The sequence below is a fragment of the Benincasa hispida genome, chromosome 3 (assembly GCF_027475165.1).
Source record: "Benincasa hispida cultivar pf3 chromosome 3, pf3_genome.v1.1, whole genome shotgun sequence".
Classification (NCBI taxonomy): Eukaryota; Viridiplantae; Streptophyta; class Magnoliopsida; order Cucurbitales; family Cucurbitaceae; genus Benincasa; species Benincasa hispida.
This window is the reverse complement of record NC_143480.1, coordinates 14244025-14264687: the sequence shown is the minus strand read 5'-3', so window position 1 is coordinate 14264687 and position 20663 is coordinate 14244025. Positions and strand designations below refer to the sequence as shown.

General features: G+C 32.9%; 3 protein-coding genes and 1 non-coding gene across 6 annotated transcripts; 2 read left to right on the top strand and 2 right to left on the bottom strand.

Annotated features, from left to right (window-relative positions):
• The first annotated feature begins 2378 nt into the window (after positions 1 to 2378).
• CDS2 (cytidinediphosphate diacylglycerol synthase 2) lies at positions 2379 to 8517 on the top strand. The gene is made up of 12 exons (XM_039026520.2): positions 2379 to 2670; positions 3103 to 3240; positions 3521 to 3774; positions 3933 to 4084; positions 4358 to 4499; positions 4621 to 4777; positions 5211 to 5258; positions 5349 to 5435; positions 6691 to 6819; positions 6907 to 6963; positions 7635 to 7718; positions 8153 to 8517. The coding sequence occupies exons 2-12, from the start codon at positions 3166 to 3168 to the stop codon at positions 8234 to 8236; spliced, it is 1269 nt and encodes a 422-aa protein (XP_038882448.1). The 5' UTR covers positions 2379 to 2670; positions 3103 to 3165; the 3' UTR covers positions 8237 to 8517.
• Positions 8518 to 8706: 189 nt separating this feature from the next.
• On the bottom strand, positions 8707 to 10820 carry ATCES1 (Alkaline phytoceramidase (aPHC)). Of its 3 annotated transcripts, none has more exons than XM_039026521.2 (3): positions 10542 to 10820; positions 9662 to 9962; positions 8707 to 9475 (listed from the first exon to the last, which is right to left on the bottom strand). In XM_039026521.2, exons 2-3 carry the CDS (start codon positions 9913 to 9915, stop codon positions 8962 to 8964), a joined length of 768 nt encoding a protein of 255 aa, XP_038882449.1. In that variant the 5' UTR covers positions 9916 to 9962; positions 10542 to 10820; the 3' UTR covers positions 8707 to 8961. The 3 variants fall into 3 exon arrangements, with proteins under 3 accessions (XP_038882449.1, XP_038882450.1, XP_090168403.1); XM_039026522.2 differs by having other exon boundaries at positions 9662 to 10263; positions 10542 to 10815; XM_090312277.1 differs by lacking the exon at positions 9662 to 9962 and having other exon boundaries at positions 10542 to 10674.
• Positions 10821 to 15951: 5131 nt separating this feature from the next.
• LOC120072874 (phosphoenolpyruvate carboxylase, putative (DUF506)) lies at positions 15952 to 17299 on the top strand. The gene is made up of 2 exons (XM_039025399.2): positions 15952 to 16467; positions 16547 to 17299. Exons 1-2 carry the CDS (start codon positions 16101 to 16103, stop codon positions 17035 to 17037), a joined length of 858 nt encoding a protein of 285 aa, XP_038881327.1. The 5' UTR covers positions 15952 to 16100; the 3' UTR covers positions 17038 to 17299.
• Positions 17300 to 17548: 249 nt separating this feature from the next.
• On the bottom strand, positions 17549 to 17650 carry LOC120074824 (small nucleolar RNA snoR109). The gene has a single exon (XR_005481104.1). It is a non-coding gene; the product is annotated as a small nucleolar RNA snoR109 (small nucleolar RNA).
• Between the last annotated feature and the right edge of the window lie 3013 nt (positions 17651 to 20663).

Here is a 20663-nt window from a genome sequence, read left to right as displayed (position 1 = left end):
TAACAAATTATGAATAAGGTTTAGCAATGTTTCTTCAACTTTTAAATTTTTTCAAAAAGGGCAGAATCTTAAAAATTATTTTGAAGACTAAAACCACGTTATTAATTAAGAACCCAATAGGGTTCTGACATTTAAAATTTTCTTATTCCAAAATTACTCTTATAATAAAAAGTCCATCTTTTTCTCCCCATTTTCTCCCTTTGCTTGTTACAGCTTTAACCCTAAAATCACAAACAGGTAGTGGTAAGTTCAACCATGGCTTCTCTACGGCAGAGATAGAGATTTTAGCCGCTATTTACGGCAACATATTTTCTCATTTGCTGTTTGATTCATCAAACAACTGCAACAATGGAATTGATACAACCGACGTCATGGCGGTTGCATGAAGGCGTTTTACGTGTTGTCAGGTTTGCAACCTCCGATTCCGAACAAGGTGAGTTGATCGATCGATCGATTTATGACAAGTTCTCCATGTCTTTCTTCTTTAGTTTGATGTGGATTTTGAGAAATTAAAATTAGGTTGTAGAGACGAACGAAGAAGAATGGATTGAATTTATGATTTTGATGAGAGTGATACGAATGCTAGCTATAAGGTTAAGGACATTATTGCTTTGTGGATCTATTTGTACCTTCTGTGTGTATTTATCGAGAATGCCATTAGAGAAAATCTTTGAGTAGATGGTTTAGGTCTTAGATTTTTATAATAATCCTTTCAGGGTGCTTTTTAAAAGAGTCAAAAGCAATTATACAACCATTAGATTGTAATCAGAGAATAGTCCGATTGTAATCATAGTCATATATTTTCAACAATTAGATAGTAATTAGTATCCTTGGTAATCAAATAACAATTAATATTAAATAGCCATCAGAGAGCAATCATATAGTAAATTAGTATCATTAGCAATCGGTATAAGATAACAATTGAATAACAATCAAAATCGAATAAATATCGATCAAATAACATTCAATATCATTGAGAATCAATATCAAATAATAATTATATAACAATCGATATCATTAACAATTATATAACAATTAATACCAAATAAAAATTAGAAGGAAAATCATTATCATTAGCAATATCAAATAGCAATTTTGATGTTGAGAAGGGTCCTTATTTGCATTTTGTTCTCAACAATCTGAAAAAATTGAGAATGGTTTACCAACATAATAATAAGATATAAATCACAAATTACATTTTATTAAATAAATTTTAGTTATTAATAAGATGGAAATAAAGAGAAAAAAAACCATTTACTGTGGAATAGAAATTACATAAAAATCATATGACAATCACAAACTATTTAGTATCAAATAATAATCAGTATTAGATAGCAACTAGATGATTGTCAGTATCATTAATAATCATTACCAAATAGTAATCATACAATAATCAGATATCAAGTAGTATCATTGACAAACTATATCAGATAGTAATCATAACAATTAAATAGCAATCAGTGTCATGGGATCAAGGCAATAGCTACGCGCATCAAGGTGATATCTACACCGAGAGTAATCATATAACAATCAGATAATAATCGGTATCATTTACAACCAATATCATATAGTACACAAACAATTGATAATTAGATAATAATCAATACAAAATAAAAAACAATAAGATAGAAAATCAATATCATTAGCAATTTGTATAAGATAGCAATCAAATAACAATCAGACAATAATAAGACAACAATCAAATAACAATCGGTATTATTGGCAATCAGAAGATAATCGTTATCTGTAAGGGGCATTTTGGTCATCCGGATATTTCAATTGAGCTGGACTTAAAGATTCTACCATTTTTACAAAATCATAAAACGTGGGCTACAGGCCTAATTTTAACAAATCAATTTGATATTTGTGCAAGTGTCTCTATATATATTTGTGCCTCCTGACGAGAAATTAGATATGTATTTAAATTCCTACAATATTATTTCCATCTTGTGAATTTTGACACTTATGTTAGTCTGACCAACAAAAGAATCATAGGTCACTTTTTGTCTAACACAATGACTAAAAGGTCGTAGTTTATGGACTTTATTAAAAACATCAATGACATTTAATCCCTTGAGTTAAAGTTCTATATTTAACAAATGGATGAAAAACTTAAAAAGGCGTTGAAAAGGAAATATTTTAAAATCATCACTGGAATCTTTCCAGACGAGAGAAGAAAAAAAAAAGGAGTGCACGTTAAAAATCCAAAATTTAAACAATTAAACAAAACCTGTTAAAAAGCTTACGAGCAGGGCAGGGGTCGAGAATAGCAAGCCACGTGTAAAGATGAGAAAGATCTAACGGCCACTGTGCGACGAATATATGTCATCCCAACACAAAGGGAGATATAAATAAATAATTAATGTAATTTTATAAACATAAAAAAGTAATTAAGAAAAAGAAAAGGAAAAAATAAAAATAAAAATTAGGATTCGAATTCCAACCGTCTTTAGACAAGAAATCGATTTGCGTTGCTTTCTCATCCTCAAATTATTCGTATACAGTTCTTCTTTTTTTCTTCCTCTCCTTAGTTTTCCCTTCCATCGTTTTCATATTAAGCAAGAACCACACCAGGTTTCTCTCTCAACTCTTTTTCTCTATTCGATTTTCTGTACTGGTTTCTGCTGGGGTTCGGAATTTTCTGTGGAGAGTTCATCTTCGAATTTGCAGGTACTGTCGACTTTTTTTTTTTTTTTTTTGAATTTTTCTTTGATTCGGAACTGTCTGGTACTAAACTTAATTGTCTTGGATTTATCTCCTGTAGTTACAACTGAACTGATAGTAAGCTTTGAAGTATTCGTAAGCTTTAGAGTTTAACTACATGTTTTCAGGACTGTTCGGTAGTTTCTGTTTATTTTTTGGAAATGTTATGGAGTATTCGGTTTTTGGTTTATCCTTTTTTGAATTCGACCTTTTCGGATATACAACTTTCGAGCTGAGAATTGCATAAGTCTGATTTTCCGGAACTTATTTGTGTTAATGTTAGGTGTTTGTATGCATCGACTTGCTATAATACATTATGTGTGTTATACACATTTTTGTACGTTGAAATCAATACTTCGAGTTTTGAACTTATGATCTTGTTTTGAATTGATGTTTCAGGGAATAGTTCTTGTGCAGCTAATGATTTTAGGATCCGGTGAATTGCATTTCTGAATTCTGACCATGTTAAACGACAATAATACCAATAGTCCATCGACTCCAAGTGGCCGGACTCGGCATCGCAGGCGTCTAAGTGATGTGTGTTCTTCCCGTTTGATGCATATCATTTTTATTACGTTTTATTCACTATTACCTCTTTTCCACATCAAAATATTCCTCAGAAATAGTCAATTTAAAATTCACTTCGGCTCTTAAATTTTTAATAGGAGTAATAACAGGAATGCTTACTTGTGTCAAGAGCTTCGTCCCTATTTCTGTCAACGCAAATCCTGTACTTGTACTTCATTTGTATGCATCAGGATATTGGCTGTTTTACATTATATAATTTTTAGTAATTTATTTTTTAATTGTTTTTTAGGGAACTTCGGAGGACAGCAAGCCAAATGAAAGAAATTTACTAGTAAATGACCGGAGTAAATACAAATCGATGTTGGTTCGTGCATACTCAACAATTTGGATGATTGGGGGTTTTGCATTAATTATATACTTTGGGCATCTCTATATTACTGCCATGGTTGTGGTTATTCAAGTTTTCATGGCAAAGGAACTGTTCAACCTACTCAGGAGAGCTCGTGAGGATACTCGTCTACCAGGGTTTCGACTATTAAATTGGTAATGTCAAGGCTTGTTTGTATTTTTTTCTTTGGTCAATCCTCTAGCCTCTTATCTACAGTACCCGTTACATTCTGATTTTGAGCAGCATGCTTTTACTTTTCTTTTTTTAGGAACTTGCATTTTGTATTTTCTAATTGATTAGAACTCAAGTGCAGGCACTTCTTTTTCACAGCAATGCTATTTGTGTATGGTCGCATTTTAAGTCAGCGGCTTGTTAATACTGTCACTTCAGATAAATTTTTATATCAGCTAGTGAGCAGTCTCATCAAGTATCATATGGTTATTTGCTATTCCTTATACATTGCAGGTTAGTGATCCTTTTTTTAGCGTTCCTGTTTAATATCTGTCCTTAAAACTTTAACCTGGCCATCAATATCATTTCTTGGGGTGCAGTTTACTACTGCAACTCTATGCGTGTAAATTTCATGGAGCTTTCGTTTAATTTCTTTTTATTCTTTCACTTTCAAAATTTTCTTTTCCGTGATTATATTAGTTTTTTCAATTATCTGGAAAATTTAAATTTCATGGCAGCATTGTAAGTTGATTCCCTCATTATTTCTCCACTTCTGGTTTGGCTCAGGTTTTATGTGGTTCATTCTTACTTTAAAGAAGAAGATGTACAAATATCAATTTGGCCAGTATGCATGGACGCATATGATTCTAATTGTTGTTTTTACACAGTCCTCTTTCACGGTAGCTAATATTTTTGAAGGAATCATCTGGTAATTCAACCTTCTTAAAAGTGAAAAAAAAATGTTAGGTTATTGGAAATCAAATCTTCTGTAGCTTGCAGTTTACCCTGGACTTTCACTTTTCCCTTACGAATGAGTAATATTTCTACAGGTTTCTCCTACCAGCATCACTTATTGTTATCAATGACATTGCTGCCTATATATTTGGTTTCTTCTTTGGAAGAACACCATTGATCAAGTTATCTCCAAAGAAAACTTGGGAGGGATTTATAGGAGCATCTATTATGACTATCATATCAGCTTTTTTTGTGAGCAAATCTTTCCTTCCTTTTTTATTTTCATCATAGGATTTAGTGAGTTTCTTATGTCAACCTGTTATTGAAGTTGCTTGACTGGTCATAATAGAGCTTCATTTGATAGTGCTTAATTTACTGTTTGAAGCATATATGAAGCATAAATAACATGTTTGGATTGCTTGATATTGCCTAAATAGTGCTTAATTTAATTGTACTGGCAAAGTTGTACACTGATCAGTGATCATTGAATGAATTAGTATTTCCATGTCAATTTGCTACATTAGCAATAACTAGGTTATGTATGTCTCTCATAGATGGTTTCTTTTGGTAATGATTACTTGTTAACATTCTATCTGCAGTTCGAGTTTGACATTTGTACTTAATGAACATTGGCATATTGCTAATGACATTTGTACTTAACACTGCATATTCGTCTGTTTTGCAGCTTGCTAATGTCATGGGTCGTTATCAGTGGCTTACTTGTCCAAGAACGGTACTTGTTTTGCTAATTCAACTCTCTTGCTTTTGAAGAGGCTTGTTCTCATTTTGAAGCTTTTGCTGTCACATGGTTCAATAATCTCAGGATTTATCAACTGGTTGGCTTCACTGTGATCCTGGTCCTTTGTTTAAACCCGAATATTTCACTCTACCAGAATGGGTTCCTGATTGGGTCAGTAATGACTATAAATTGAATCTTATTTAATATGAACAGTGTAACTCTTCAATCGCTTCATATTCTGGCATTCTTCTAACCTTATCGTAAAATTGTCTCCAATATGTGCATCTGTATTCTATGTATGTCTCTACCTGACTTTGGGTGAGTTATATTGTTGATCTCCCATCTTCTTGTATTTTATTTTTGGTTGGAGATCACTTGGTTTGTTCGAACTTAGAATTATTGGAAAAATCAGCAAGTCTATGAGCCATTTCGAGTTTTATTTGAGAGGATTGAGCCATTTGAGCTACATTAAAAAGAGAGACGTCTTGAAGCCATTTGTGCTTTAGAGAGGGAGAAGGAGAAGAGAGAATTTTTTGAGGGACTCTCGCTGAGTTGGATATAGAGATGAGAGAAGTGAGTGAGATATGTACAATGTGTACTGTAAAGAGAGTATCTAAGAGAATATTGTATCCCCTTGATGCGTATCTTTTAGATATTTATAGTGGAATATCTATACAGATTTTGTTGTTATGATTTTTTTCTTTTGAGGATTGTGTAAGTGAGTTGTTGGCATCAATTAGTTCTCCACCACCCATTTAGTTTACATAAGAGAGCAAAGGCGAACCCTGGAAATTTTATTAGCCTATATTGGCCCTCGCATGTTTCTTTCTTTCTATGTGTTGTTATTATTATTATTATTATTATTATTATAATGAAGAGAGTAGCTTTTGTTGTGAACAACTGAGAGAACACTAGAGGACAATTCAATTGACCGAAACAATACTACAGGACAATTCATAAAAAGAAAGGTCAGGCTAAAAGGAGCTAGAAAAGAAAATTACAGAAATGGGTTCTCATTCAAAATAATACAACGGGTATTAGAGCTAAATCTGTTGTGCCCCTACAAAATTGTCTATTCTTACTTGGTAAAGAACCATGAGGCATAATTATTTTTTTTCTATATGGCTGCATGGCATGTATATTGTACTACTTTCTTTGGCGCTTTAAAGTTGATGTGCACTCACCATTTTCCTGCAAAATTTGGCTATGTTAGAGATCAAAATTTAATTAATGACTTATATAGAATATTTCGTAAACATGTCTCTTGATGCTGTGGAACTTGGAAGGCCTTTTTGGCAACCTTGATCTGGCGTTCATCTATTACTTTTTCCTTTTTTTTTTTTTTTTCAACACTGTTTAGCTTACAGTAACTTCATGAAGTTGTTCCAAATCTGTGAGGAACTTATATTTCTATGTTCTCCCTCAGTTTCCATGGAAGAAGGTAAGCATATTGCCAGTTCAAGGACATGCATTATGCCTTGGTTTATTTGCATCAATAATTGCTCCTTTTGGAGGCTTCTTTGCGAGTGGTTTCAAAAGAGCTTTCAAAGTCAAGGTTCACTCTGAATACCATCCTTGTGTAGCTTTGCAAAGTCTCAATTTTGAGATCAGCTATTGTATATCATTTCTCTGTTTGATGCAGGATTTCGGTGATAGTATTCCTGGACATGGTGGAATTACAGATAGAATGGATTGCCAGGTGAACCACTGAGAATTAGGACATTGCTACCTTTAATTAAGTTTACTCATGCAAACCTTTTAATCAACAATATATCTGGAAATGAAACCATAGATGCATGCATTATATTGCAGTCATTGGGTGGATCATTTGGATGATTTTTACAGGTTCTCTAATTGGAACTTGATAGTGATTCTTAAGAGTTAATTGCAAGTCTGCAATTCTATTTCAAATGATTTACTCCGAATCTTCAAGGGTTAAGAGTACCAAAAACGTGAAGAAATTATTTCCAAAGATTGTCCATCTAACCACACCAACCTTATAAAGGTTAAACCCTTTATGCTGTGGCTAATAGCTATTATCAGATTGGTTACATTTTTGTTTGAAAGTTTCCAATTTCTCATCCATTTGATATTTAACACAATTACTTTTTTGAGTGCGGGTTCACATACTTTAGTTTAAGGCTGCCATAATTTAGGTCTTTTCTTTCCCTTCCTATGTGAAATCCTTACCCCTTGGAGAATGGGAATGAGTAGTTTCGTGCTTTGTCCTCTATGTAAGGAGGTTCTAGCTGGTTTTGAAAGCGTGAATTGTTTTGTGCTGCCTATCAACATGGTTCTATTTGTTGCTTATTCAGATAGTGCTGCTTTCCTTATTTGTTCACTGCCATAATTGCTTGATACTTTATGCAGATGGTGATGGCTGTATTCGCCTACATATATCATCAATCCTTCATTGTGGCTCAGAACATATCTGTTGACACAATCTTGGACCAGGTAATTTTAAGCATTTAAAAAATCAATCCAAACAAACTCTTAGGGGTTGTTTGGGCTTCAATTAGGTTCCAACTATTAAAACGACATGTTTTTACAGTAAATACTATTTTGTAATTCCCAATTAGCTACCGTCAATATTATTTAAAAATCCACTTTGCTACCGTATTTACTAATGATATAGTTTTTACTATTTTATTCATCATTTTTTATTCTTTGCTACAATGTTTACTATTTTCTCAAATTAAAATAATTTACACTTCAAACACATACTATTATAACCCGAACTAAAATAATCTACACCCTAAACGCAAGCTATTATAACCCAACTATAATAATCACTGACTATAATAACCAACTCATTGTTTCAAATGCCTCCTTAAGTTTTTCATCCATAATTTGTAAAATCACATATACTAAGCTTACTGCATTTGTAGATACTAATGAATCTCACAATCGAGGAACAAGCAGCTCTTTACATGAAGCTTGGGCAAATCTTGCAACAGCGGATAGTTGGCTAGAATCTGGTCTGATTCCTTCATTCTCTCGTTTCAGAAAGTTCAGACATTGCACCTTTGTGAAATGAATGAATATATCATGTTATGATTTATTCTTCTCCTCTCACCTTACATACTCTACAATTACATGCCTTAGCGATTAATCATAAATGATAACCCTAATAATCTTGTTCGATAGCCTGAATAAGGGTTGTTTTTTAATTTTAGCTGTGCAATATTTGTATAACTTTTACATTCATTGATTAAAGAGAATATGCAATGTGTCATTGAAATTTTATTATGAACTTAGCTGTCCACAATTTAAGAAAAAGGGAAGAAAATGGGAAAAGTTGAATTATTGTCTACCCATTACAGTGTAACAACGCTTTCAGTTTAATTGAACAGTTGAAATCTAAGGGTTTAAATCAATATATTTTCTGAAATAAGAAAAGAAAACAAAAACAAACGAAGGTAGAAAAGTTTACAGATGTCGCTTAGTCGCTTCTAAGTTATAGTTTTTGACGATAAATCCTCAAGAATCATGCCTCATGTCAATCAACAAAAATACGTAAATGCTGTTACAAAAATCTAAGTTTCTATTAATTCCTTAATGAAAATTGGAAAAGAAACAACATTGCCAAAAAGATTGCTTTTTTTTAAAAAAAAAAAAAAAAAAAAATCTCTCTGTCTACCTCCATGGAAACACTCAACATAGGTCAAAATTTGTCTGTCTTCACATTCCTGTCTTCTTACTGGGTTTTTGGTTTCTCAATCTTCACGTAGGGGAGAACTCCCATTAAATGAAGTACTTTAGGGGCCCATCCTCTTTGCTGCGCCCGGCAAAACATTAAGAATGTGTTTGCATAATAGGAACTCAAACCCATGATTACATGCCACAGGGCATGTCCTTGAGGATTGATAATCCAATGTGATATCTTCTCACAGAAACCTTGATCCATAACCCAACAGAAAATGCCTAAGAGAAGAGTCAACGAGTACAGCCTCGCTAGTCGTTTAGCCGAGGCATCTTTTGTATATATATAATATTTGTACATCCGAGGCATGCATAGGAGACAGAGAATCACATAATGCACCTTGAAACCAATGTCATAACGAAGAATCGAGTGAGCCACGGCGAACATGGCTCCATACAGGAAGAGAAATGTTGGCATCGTACTTCGGTAATGCCAATCTGGTGAATAGAGAATGTACATGTAAAGAAGCATCTCCCAGATCATTGGTGTTTCATCACCTTGCTGTTGCCTGGTTAGAAAACAAAATGTTTATCAATGATTGTTGTAAAAAAAACATTCAGAACAACAAATTTCACAAGCATATCCAAGATTCCAACAGCCACAAGAAATGAATATAAACCAACGACTAGAGCACCTAAATTATGGAAGTAGTATATCAAATCACATTATGAATTGTGTTTCTATTTGAACTTACACTTTTTGCAATGTGGCGTGGTAGAACATACTACCAATGGCCAGTATCATATTTGATATATGAAGTACACTAAATCTCTTCTCGAAACGCTGTCGCAAGGCATTTGTGAGACCGATCAGAGCCAAAAGAATGGTTGGGATGTTTGACACTGTGTTATAAAACTCAGCAATATAAGAAGAAGAAGCATAATTCTTCTCGCAGCACTCTGTTGTAGATGTGACAGGACCCCAGAAACTTGATATTCCATCGGCCATCCTCAACCACGTCGCCTTAGATAATTGTTAATATTCACCAAAAGATCCTGAAGTAGAAGGTTTTGATATAATCATCAAATACTAAACCAAGTGCCTGAACAAAACGAGCTAAATGTTCTACTACTTGGAATATATTGGCTCACCAGGTTCTCTCAGATTTTGATACAACTGAATATACAAACCACAATTCATTTTCATCCTATATCCTAAAAATGGCTCTAATTAACAATACTCCTATATCAAAATGTCATGGATTCCATTTAAGGCGTTAATCCACTCACAACCCAAAATGTAGAACAGCAGAAGCAGATCCCAGATTGCATACCCATTTCCTGGATTGGGGTAGCCCTGTTCATCGGTGGAATACAATAAATCACGCAAACAACAAGATCTATTATGATTCATGAACGATAGCCCGCAGGCCACTACCAGATGTTTGTATTCGGAATCAAGTTAATATCAAAGACAATCAACGATTCACCCAACCCCAGTTCTTTCTAGCTTTGAATACTTGAATCGAAGGGGGGGAAACGGAAAAAAATGACGCAAAATCAATCAATAGCGAAGGAAATAAGGAAATATCGTAAGCTCAAGATTCCATTGATGATGGGGGAGAAAAAACGAACCGTTTTAGCTGATGAAGACGAGTTTGTTGTTGGTGTTCATTCTCAGATTTGACCGGGAAACGGATGACGGCGGATAATTTGTCTTCGCCTTCAAAGGAAGAAGGGGGACGAAGACCAGCAGCTGCTAATTTCTTTTAATGGAGCTTGGAATTTAAAAATAGTTTTTCTCCCTCTTTTCTGAAATTGATTTATATACTTTTGTTCAATTCTTCGTCATCGAATGTGAATCCTCCCCCTTTCCTTTGACCGTTCGTTCGTACTTCGTGTTCATTTCGACTTTTTTCCGTGTCTTCTTTTGATTTTATTAAATGGAAGAATGGGGAGTTTCCAGCCTTCAGCTGGGCCGGTCTTTGCCGACAGTATTGGCCCAACTGGGCCAACAAGGCCCAACCCATTCTAGGACCAGAAGACGAGCAGGCCCAGCTCTGTCTAATCCAAGCAGGCAACCGAGCCCAACTAAAGATTCTGTATGGTTAAAATTACGAAAATGGTGGATGTTGGAGTGTATGGCAGAATTTCAGGTTTCATTCTGAAAAATGGCAAAGAATTATGACAACTCTTTCTAAATGCCTGATTTGTCATTTTCTTGTTCGTAGATGTTGTTGATAAAACTATAAATACCATATAATTCTAAAATAGAAAACAGGGTCAAAGTATATATAAGGATAATTGTTGATATTTATCAAAAGACAACTGTCTTCCTTATTTTGCTAATGTAGTTAACATAATCACTATATTTTATTATTATTTGAGATTCTATTTAACCACTTTTCAAATTTATCTCATCCTAATAGAATATCCAAATTTTCTAACAAATTTATATTTGAAAAATCCATATATTATTAAAACTTCGTTTATCCATATATTTTATTTAAATCTCTAATATTATTTTTCATAATTGTATACATACATTTTTAATGAATTCATTATATATTTCTCACATTTTCAATAAATTAGTTGTATATGCTATTTTTTATATTATTTTAAGGGAAAAGAAATATCACTTCAAAAAAAATGGTCATGTGTTGATTGCACAAGAATCAATTGGATTGTTGCTCTATACATAACTTTTGTTACTGACACAAAGGTTTCATCGATTTAGGTTTTTTTGTGGTTTCTTTAACAAGTTACTGTTTTTTCTATAACTTTTGATTTGATTTAAAATAAACCAATTTCTTCCTCATTTTTCCTTTCTTTGAAATTTAAATTTATTTTTAATATAAAAATTAGATTTTGATAACTACTCTATGAATTGATTTAAAACAAACCAATCTCTTCCTCATTTTTATCCCCTAATGATTCACTATTTGTTTTGATTTGATTTAACCACTTTTCGAAATAGTTAGAATTAATCAATATTTAATTTATTTATCACCATTTGGATTTTAATTTATGATATATTTTTAGATTTTATGTTCATTTTTTCATTTTTTATTATTCTAAATTCGGATTAAATTTTTATTTTAATTAGGATTTTACGGAATATTTTATACATATTATCATCTTATAATATTATTATATCATTGATTTATCTTTTTGACAAACAAATAAGTGAAATAAGTATTCATATTTACAATCTTGTTGTTTTTGCTATGCCTCTCCAACGAACAGGCTTTTTCATAGGTTTTTGTGGTTGATGAAGTTATAAATAGTATTATGAAAATAGAATTATGAATATAGTGTAATTGTAAATAAACGAACTCCCTGATTTTTCTCCCCGAATTATATTTGAATTTATATTTTATTATCAAATTAGATTTTATCTAACTACTTATCAATTTTTTTTAATCATAATAAACAAAAACTTACTGTTTTTTCAATCCAATTTATATTTGAATTTATTTTTTATGATCAAATTTGATTATATCCAACTAACTTTTGATTTGTTTATATGTTTGTTACAAATTCAATTATATATAAATATTTTATTTTATTTTATACATATTGTTATCAAATTAGTTTGATCTTTTTTTTCTTTATATTTTCGATGTTTTCGATTTTTCATATACAAACATGTAAAAATGGCTTGTTGAACCTAAAAAGAAACATATAAATAGGAATTAAATTTTAAATGTTTGATAACACGTGGTGTGTATATATATATATTTCAGTTTATTATTATTAGTAGTAGCATTCTTTTTCTTTCTTCTTATTATTATCATCATCATTATTATTATTTATTAAAAGAAGATAACAAAAAACCCTAAATCTCATATTCTTCATCTTCTTTATTCAGCCGCCCCAAAATCTCATTTTCTCCTCTTTGATAGTTGGTTCAGCAACTGTTTCTTGAATTCCATCATCTTGGCTAGATTTTAATGACTACCCTCACCAGGTTGTCGACTTTTTTGCTTGCACACATGTTTTTTTGCTTTTGTAAACTTTGAACATCATTTTCAACAATGACATTCTAGGATTGATAGTTTTGTAAACTTTGAACATCATTTTCAACATAGGATTGATAGTGTTTAAAGTTGGCTTTCAAAATCCAATGAGCAAAATGGTTACATATAATGTAGATGACCAGACTTCCTACAACTAGTTTGGTGTCAAACGAAATCATACTGGTAAAATCAACTTTGTTGCTCTTTCTCAACTTGTGCTTCTAGAATGTCAAGGTAGGGTGTATTTATGGTATTCGTCTTGTTTTTGGTATCTCTGCATTTTCATTTTTTTTAATATATAAATTCATTTTTGTTATTTTTATAATTTTGAAACTTTTTTGCCATTTTTCTAAATGAAATTTTAAAATTTGTTGTTTCTCTTGTTAGCCCTATTAAATATTGGATTCAAACTTGATCGAAAAATTTTTCACTGGCTAAATGGGGATAAAATAAAAAGAAATTTATTTCTCTATCATAAGTTTTAAAAGTTATTATCTATACTCTACAATTTGCTGAATAAAAAACTTTAATATCGAAGGAGGATTTAGCATTGATGATATTTCTAAATTTCCAGCATATATAATAAAAATAAACTTAAAATTGAACTGAAAATGATACATTGATTTTATGTTTAGTATTATGATCAAGGTTCGAAATATCGACCTCAATAAAAATTTCGAGGTTCCGATTTTTTGGAGATATCAATGTAAATATCGATATTGATAGATATTTCGAGAAATTTTATGAAAATTGATGGAAATTATTATAATTGGCTAATAAAACTTTGTTGGTAGTTTAATTAGATTATGTTAGACCATATTAATCATCATTTCTATAAATAAAACAATATTTAGATGTATATTATAAAATATCTATGTAAATGTCTGCGAGAACGAGAACTTTAAAAAGAAATGAAAAAGTAATTACAAAATGAAAAAAATGAAATATTGGAAATTAATTACAAATCTAAAGCACGTAAAATATTTGCATATGGAAAAGAAAGAAAAAAAAGAAAACTCCTTGAGAGAAAATGAGAGGAATATTATAACGCTCACATTAATTCAAGTTTTAGGTAAAATGAAGTGAAAATTCAATGAAAAATATTTGAGAAAATTTGTAGTTTGTTGAAAATAAAGGTTTTTTTATGGTAAAAGAAAAAATACTTTTCATTGCACTTTGCTCGAGCTATCTAGCTAATTCCTTAAAAAAAAAAAGTTGAAATATTCCTCTCATGTGTTGTTTTAAACATTTGCATTCTAGGAGATTTTAGTTAATATGTTGTAAATAAATTTACGTATTTTAAATTTGAGAAAAAATAAGTTATAGTCCAAAAACTCACTAAACCTAACCCGAAATTTAAGAGTTGAATTTACGGGTTGGTCGAAAAAACACCCTCTAACCCAATCCATGTATACCCCTATTTTTTACCCAACTCATGTATAACCATACCATTACTGCGTTAAGAAATTATTTATCTCAAACCCTCCTAGGCCCATACTAAATTTGCTCTTGTGTGTCAAATTATGCCATTTCACTCCATCAAATTCTCAAGGATATACATTTTTACTTTCAACTTCATTTCCATCAAATTATATCTTAAACTCAATAAAGATGTTTCAAGTATTGGTTTTGATAAGGTTTTGTTTGAAACTTGATTAAAGTTATGTATTTAATGAGTTGTAAGCCATATAAATGAAACATAATTCACTTTAAAATTTATGTAGATCATTATAATGTTAAGTAAACATGATAAAAAGTAATTCAATTTTATCTACGATTGCCGTATATAATATTATATAAAAGTAAGTATTCACTACTCTTAAAAGACGCGGCCTCAAATTAATGAGAAAAATCCAGAGAAGGGAAAACACAGATTCAATGAGAATGTGGCCATCTCCAAGATGGATAAGCCAAATTTATTAATTAATAATATAAAAAACTAGCATTAGAAAAAAAATGGTAAAAGAATATGCGTTTTAAGTGAAGGCAGCGCCAAATTTCCGCAGGGAGATGACGTGTAGAAGACGACAGAAAAAGGAAAAGAAAGTTAGCGTAATAAGCTAACTAGGAGGTGACGTGTTAAGTACAGTGTGGAGAGTAAACATGACGCTCGTGGGAAACACGTGGATACATATGAGGGTTGCATGTCATCATAAGTCATTCATTCAAATGCATTCTGCCTGCCACCCTCACTCACCTCTCTTTTCACCCTACGCCCTTAACTTATGTCAACAGTTCTACATTGACTCGAGAATAAATATTTTCTAAAATTAAAATATAGAAATTGATTAAAATATACCTCTTATTTTGAATTGTTATCAAATACTGTAATTTTTTTTTTATTTTTAAATAGATACTTGAAAATATATTCCAAATTCATCTCTTAAATGGTTGAAAATTATCAAATTATGCTTTCAAATTGAAGATTGGATTTTTAAACCTTCAAGAAAATATATGTCAATTACCGTTGAGCCACTCGCTATAAAATAATCCATACATGAATGAATTTAATTATAAAAAGTTGGAGAATTAACCAATACATGCATATATATTGCAACACTAATCTAACTCTAAGGTAAAAATTAAAAAAGGTAGAAATATATAATTATTGAATTTTTAATCAAATTTTAAAAACAAAAAAATCTTTTTGAATTCTTGGCCACTATTTTGAATAAAGAACCTCACACAAGATGAAAAGTGTCTTGTCTACCAAGTTTGCTCTCAAATCGAGCATGTACTGTTACTGTTCTCCTCATCAACAATTAAGAATGAACATTTAAACTTTGTATTACGTCAATTATCGTAAATTAAAGTGATTACTTTGAATGATATTTACATGGACGAATTTAATTAAAAGTAGGTTAGACTTTAGAGTACGAAATGCAGATACGTAGTCCGATGTTTTATTTCCCGTGAAGGAAAAGTATTTGGTCAGAGCAACTTCACAATTTTTCCAAACAGAAATTGGATTTTTGCGCAAAAACGCCGTCACCGCCATGTATATATGCACAAACCCTGTTCCGTACACAACACCATTACTCCATCTTCTCCACACCATGACCACATTCTTCCCTTTTTCCACACCACCTTCTTCTTTTTCCCAATCTCAACCAACGAATAAAATTACAATATAAACAAAACCCATTACAGATTTCCCAATTCTGTGCTGTACGAAATGGACAGATTAGCCGCAGTCTTCCGCCGCGGTGCTGATACCGCCCTCTGGGACAGCGGCAGCGACCATTCGTCGGAAAATTCCACCGCCGACCTCTTCGACCTCGTTAAGTCCTTCATTGAAAAGGGTGATATTAAAATTAAGGAAGGGGAGAAGGAAGACAGCTATACAGAAGAATCAGACGGTTTTTCCTTTGATTCAGATGCAGAGGCAATCAAGTTACGGAATCTGTTTGGTTCCTTGGACGATAAGAATGGGGAAATCAGAATTGAAGCAGAACAAGCTCTGAAGCCCGTTGGTGGAAGATCGTTCCCTGGGATTAAACGACAATTGATGGCACATTTGCGTAGAAAAGGCTTCGATGCCGGTGAGGTTTCCTTTTTCTTTCTTCAAAATTCAAACAATAGTTTAGTTCATTTTTCAATTGACTCGTTGAATGCATGCAGGTCTTTGCAAATCGAAGATGGAGAAACTTCGGTCATTTCCGGCAGGTGACCATGAGTATATCGACGTCAATTTTGGAGGAAATCGGTACATTGTAGAAATCTTTTTAGCTAGAGAATTTGAAATTGCCCGTCCAACCAGTAAATACATATCGTTACTCAACATATTTCCAGAGATTTTCGTCGGAAATTTGGAAGAGTTGAAGCAGGTGGTAAAACTAATGTGCTCTGCCATGAAAGAGTCCATGAAAAAAAGAAATATGCATGTGCCTCCATGGAGAAGAAACGGGTACATGCAAGCAAAATGGTTTGGTTCTTACAAGCGAACCACGAACCAGAAAGTCTCAGGATCGGCTGAAGAAGAAACTTCGCCGCCGGAAATTAGTTTACCGTGTTTTAAGGCCTACCACTGCAGGGGAGATTTCGACCAGAATGCAGGTATCAGAGTTGGGAATTTAACCGCTGTTTTTGGTGGCAATGAGTTGCTTCTGTAGCCTTAATAGGTCGATAAATTGTATATAAAATTAGCTCATATTGATTGTTTGTATAATTAGTGTTTGATTCTTTATGTCCTTGTGCTTTTTTTTTGGTCCAAAGTTCCACCCAAGTTCAGAGCAGTCTGTACAGGTTTTCAAATGGGGGCTTTAGCTTGATCTTAGCTACAAAATTTAGGGCAGACCCAATTGTAGAATCTATATCTTGATGAGTGTTCTTGTTAGGTAAATCGAAGAATTATGATCTCGATCTTGACCTCAATTTTTCAACCTCTTCTTCCTTTAAAATCTTAAAATCAGAGAAAATAGAAGAAATTGTAGGCACCGATAGACGCAAACTACTGGGAAATCAAAGCAGCTTGCCTGGAAGGTGACAGATAAACTTAATGTGAGAGAAGGTTCTCATGAAAAAGGCTAAAACTATGCCATTTCACTCATCTCTCCTTCTCATAATCAAAAGCAAAACCAGAGATTAAAGGAAAAAAAAAACGAAAACAGAGAACATATAAGAAAATATAAGAAGATCGGTAAGCAGATTCGTCGACGAAGATCAGATTAAATCTGAAACAACGACCGGCCAGTAAACTTCTCTGGTTTGATTTAGCTGCAGCCTCATCGGCAGGTCAAGAACAAGGGCATCGCCCTGCTCTTGGTACAATACAGCCTCAAAAAAACAGATCATAAGAAACTAAATTCAGATGCAAGAACAAAAATCTTTTGAGAGCAACAAAACTGTTGAATGATGACTGAACGGAATCGATGAGACGGCGAAGTTGTTGAAGGGGCTGCGGTGAGGACTGAAGAACGATGAGTATGAACCCTAGCGAGGCCATTTAATAGAAATTTTTAGTGGAGCAAATGTTGATGGGTACAGGAGATCGTGACCGTTGATCTTTAAAGGAGTCGAGATAGGGTTTGTTTCTATATATTTAAAAAAGTTCATATTTATTTTTTAAAAAAAAATTAGAAAGAAAATACGTTTGTTTTTGCCAAACTATTATGGGCCTCATTTAGAAAAATAGCAAAAAATTCTCAAAATAGTGAAAATGGGAAAACGATTACAATATTAGAAAGTAATAATCAGTGATTGTCAAAATTGCCCCTCAGTCAACCCAATACATAAATTTTAAAGGTTAAGGTTTCAAAAATCATTTTAAAACAACAAATATACCGATAAGTATCTCTAATCTACACTTACACCAAATTATTAGCATCCTAAACAAGACATTCATTTGAATCAAAAACCCAATCAAATCTATTGCCAACAAAATCAAATTAGGGATTTTAAGACAATAATGAGTATGAAGAAAGAGAAGAGAACCTTGAAGAGACGTGAAAATGTGCAAGATGAAAGCAAAGACAATAAAAAAAAGCTACTAAGTCATGGCAAAACAACACTATAAAAAAAAAAAAAAAAACCATCCAGTGGAGAGTCAAGCAAGTCAGATCCTTGCAATGAATTTTAAATGTAGTTTTGTTTGACCTAGTAGTATTAGCTCAAAACTGTTTTTAAGATCAAACAAATAAACTGCTTTCTTCAATAAAGACTTGCTCCTAAAAAGTGAACCTACTTTAATGAGAATACCAAATTGAAAGACTCAAAATCTTGGAAATTATTGATTTAAGTGTTGCCTTCATGAGGTTGGGAAGAATGATCAATTTTTGCTAATTCATTATTCAAATACCGTGTATTTCCAGTGTTCAGGGCAACAAATGAGATGTTATTAACCACTATACATAAATAAAATTGGGGGAGACTAATATAAAACGGACATCGAGCACAAAATATCTTCATCTTAAACAATCCTAATAAGATTTGAATTGGTGGAACTAATTCGGTACATTGTCAAACGAGATATAGTTAACTCACCTGAGGGAAAAAGCTTACCTTGGATATATTTAACAAATGGTTGGAACGATGAATTTGACAGAATATGCACCTCAACAGCTTGAAAATCATGATAATAAGAATTCTCATCCATCGATCGTCAAATAGAAGTCTAATTCGTTGTAGAGCCATAGCAAAAACAATAGGTTGGGAAGAAAACCACAACAAACCAAAAATTGATAGTCACTTGTGTCAATTATAAAAATTATTTTAAGATAGTGTTTTTTTTTCAAATCATTAAAATAATATCATAAGGTAAAACTTTAAATAAAATAGTGACTAAATATGAAATATGTATTATCAATATTTAAAATATAAAATTGGTAGAAAAATTTGAATATTTAGTTCAAGTAAAATTAATTTGAAATAATAAAAAAATTTGCATTATGTTAGGTGAGGAAAATCAGAAAAGGTGGTTATTTTTAGTTTTTTTTAAATGAATCGATTAGAGAAAAAGTGGAGAACTTAGACATAAACAATTACCAAGTATTTATAGTTGCATAAACAATTACTAAGTATTCTTGAGTCAACGGGGTCTGTGGTTCCATCGCAACTAGAATAGTCCGGCTTGGTTCTTTCTTCTCCTCTGCCATTGTCTTTCTGCTTTGCAAAGTCACAACTTGACATTGCTTCTTTCCTATACTCCCTGGGTTGCGTGGGAGCTCTGTTGAACTCGGCAGTGCCTCTTGTGGTCTACTTTTGAGTTCGCCCGCAATCTGTCCTATCTGAATTTCAAGATTGCGGATAGACGTTGCTTGATTCTGGAGTACTGTTTCATTTTTTTTCAATATACTACTTTAGTAAGCTCTCCAGAGATGAAGATTGCGGCGCCTGCGAACTACTAACTTGATTTTGCATTTGACCGTTTGTTCGCGGGAAAAATCCTGGTGGCCCCTCTTTTTGTGTCATTGATTGAAAATTTTGTTGTTGATTTTTCCACACGAAGTTAGGGTAGTTTCTCCACCCAGGTTTGTAAGTATTGGAAAAAGATTTATTCTTCATGAAATAGACAGACTGTGGGTTCCTCGGACGCTTTTCCATTAGATGGCCTTCTCCGCAAGTGGCACAACTTGCGCTCGTTTGGTCGATTGCGTTGACCTGCCCCTTATGCATTCTTGGGCTGCTGATTGCGATTCCTTGTATTAAATTCATCATTGCAGTCATTTGGTTTGTAGGGATGCGATGGTCTCATTATTTGCGTCACTGTCTTTAATTCTCAATCGTTGATCGCTTTCTCTACAGTTTTCATGGTTCTTTGAAATGCGATCAAGTATGTTCTTAGCCTCGTCGTATGTCTTGTCGAGCAGACCTTCAGCTGCTGCCGCATTGGCAGCCATTTGCGATGTAGGGTTTAAACCGTGGTAGAAAATTTTCATTTGTAGACAATCTGGTAAGCCATTGTGCGGACAATCTCACACCAGTCTTTTAAACCTCGTCCAGGCGACACTAAGCGATTCATCGATATCTTGTTTAAAATTGGTAATCAGCTTCCTCCTTCTGGCGTTTTTTGTCAGGGGGAAGTACTTTTTCATGAACTTTTCCACTACCTGTTCCTATGATGTAATCTCCCCGGTTCGAGAGAATAAGCCCATTTCCGTGCTTGGTCATATAGTGAAAATGGGAACAAGGTTAGTCGAACCTTCTTAGCGGAGATGTTTGGGAACACAAACGTATTGCAGATTTCAATAAAACTCCGGAGGTGGGCGTGCGGATCCTCGCCACGCCTACTGCCAAACTG

Bases quoted from the DNA above. Each gene is read 5' to 3' on its own strand.
- ATCES1 (XM_039026521.2), bottom strand. From the start codon at position 9,915: ATGGCCGATGGAATATCAAGTTTCTGGGGTCCTGTCACATCTACAACA. The intron at 9,476-9,661 runs GTAAGTTCAAAT...TTTTCTAACCAG, and splicing joins CACGCCACATTGCAAAAAGT to GCAACAGCAAGGTGATGAAA.
- CDS2 (XM_039026520.2), top strand. From the start codon at position 3,166: ATGTTAAACGACAATAATACCAATAGTCCATCGACTCCAAGTGGCCGG. The intron at 4,085-4,357 runs GTTAGTGATCCT...GGTTTGGCTCAG, and splicing joins CTATTCCTTATACATTGCAG to GTTTTATGTGGTTCATTCTT. The intron at 4,778-5,210 runs GTGAGCAAATCT...TCTGTTTTGCAG, and splicing joins CTATCATATCAGCTTTTTTT to CTTGCTAATGTCATGGGTCG.
- LOC120072874 (XM_039025399.2), top strand. From the start codon at position 16,101: ATGGACAGATTAGCCGCAGTCTTCCGCCGCGGTGCTGATACCGCCCTC. The intron at 16,468-16,546 runs GTGAGGTTTCCT...GAATGCATGCAG, and splicing joins TAGAAAAGGCTTCGATGCCG to GTCTTTGCAAATCGAAGATG.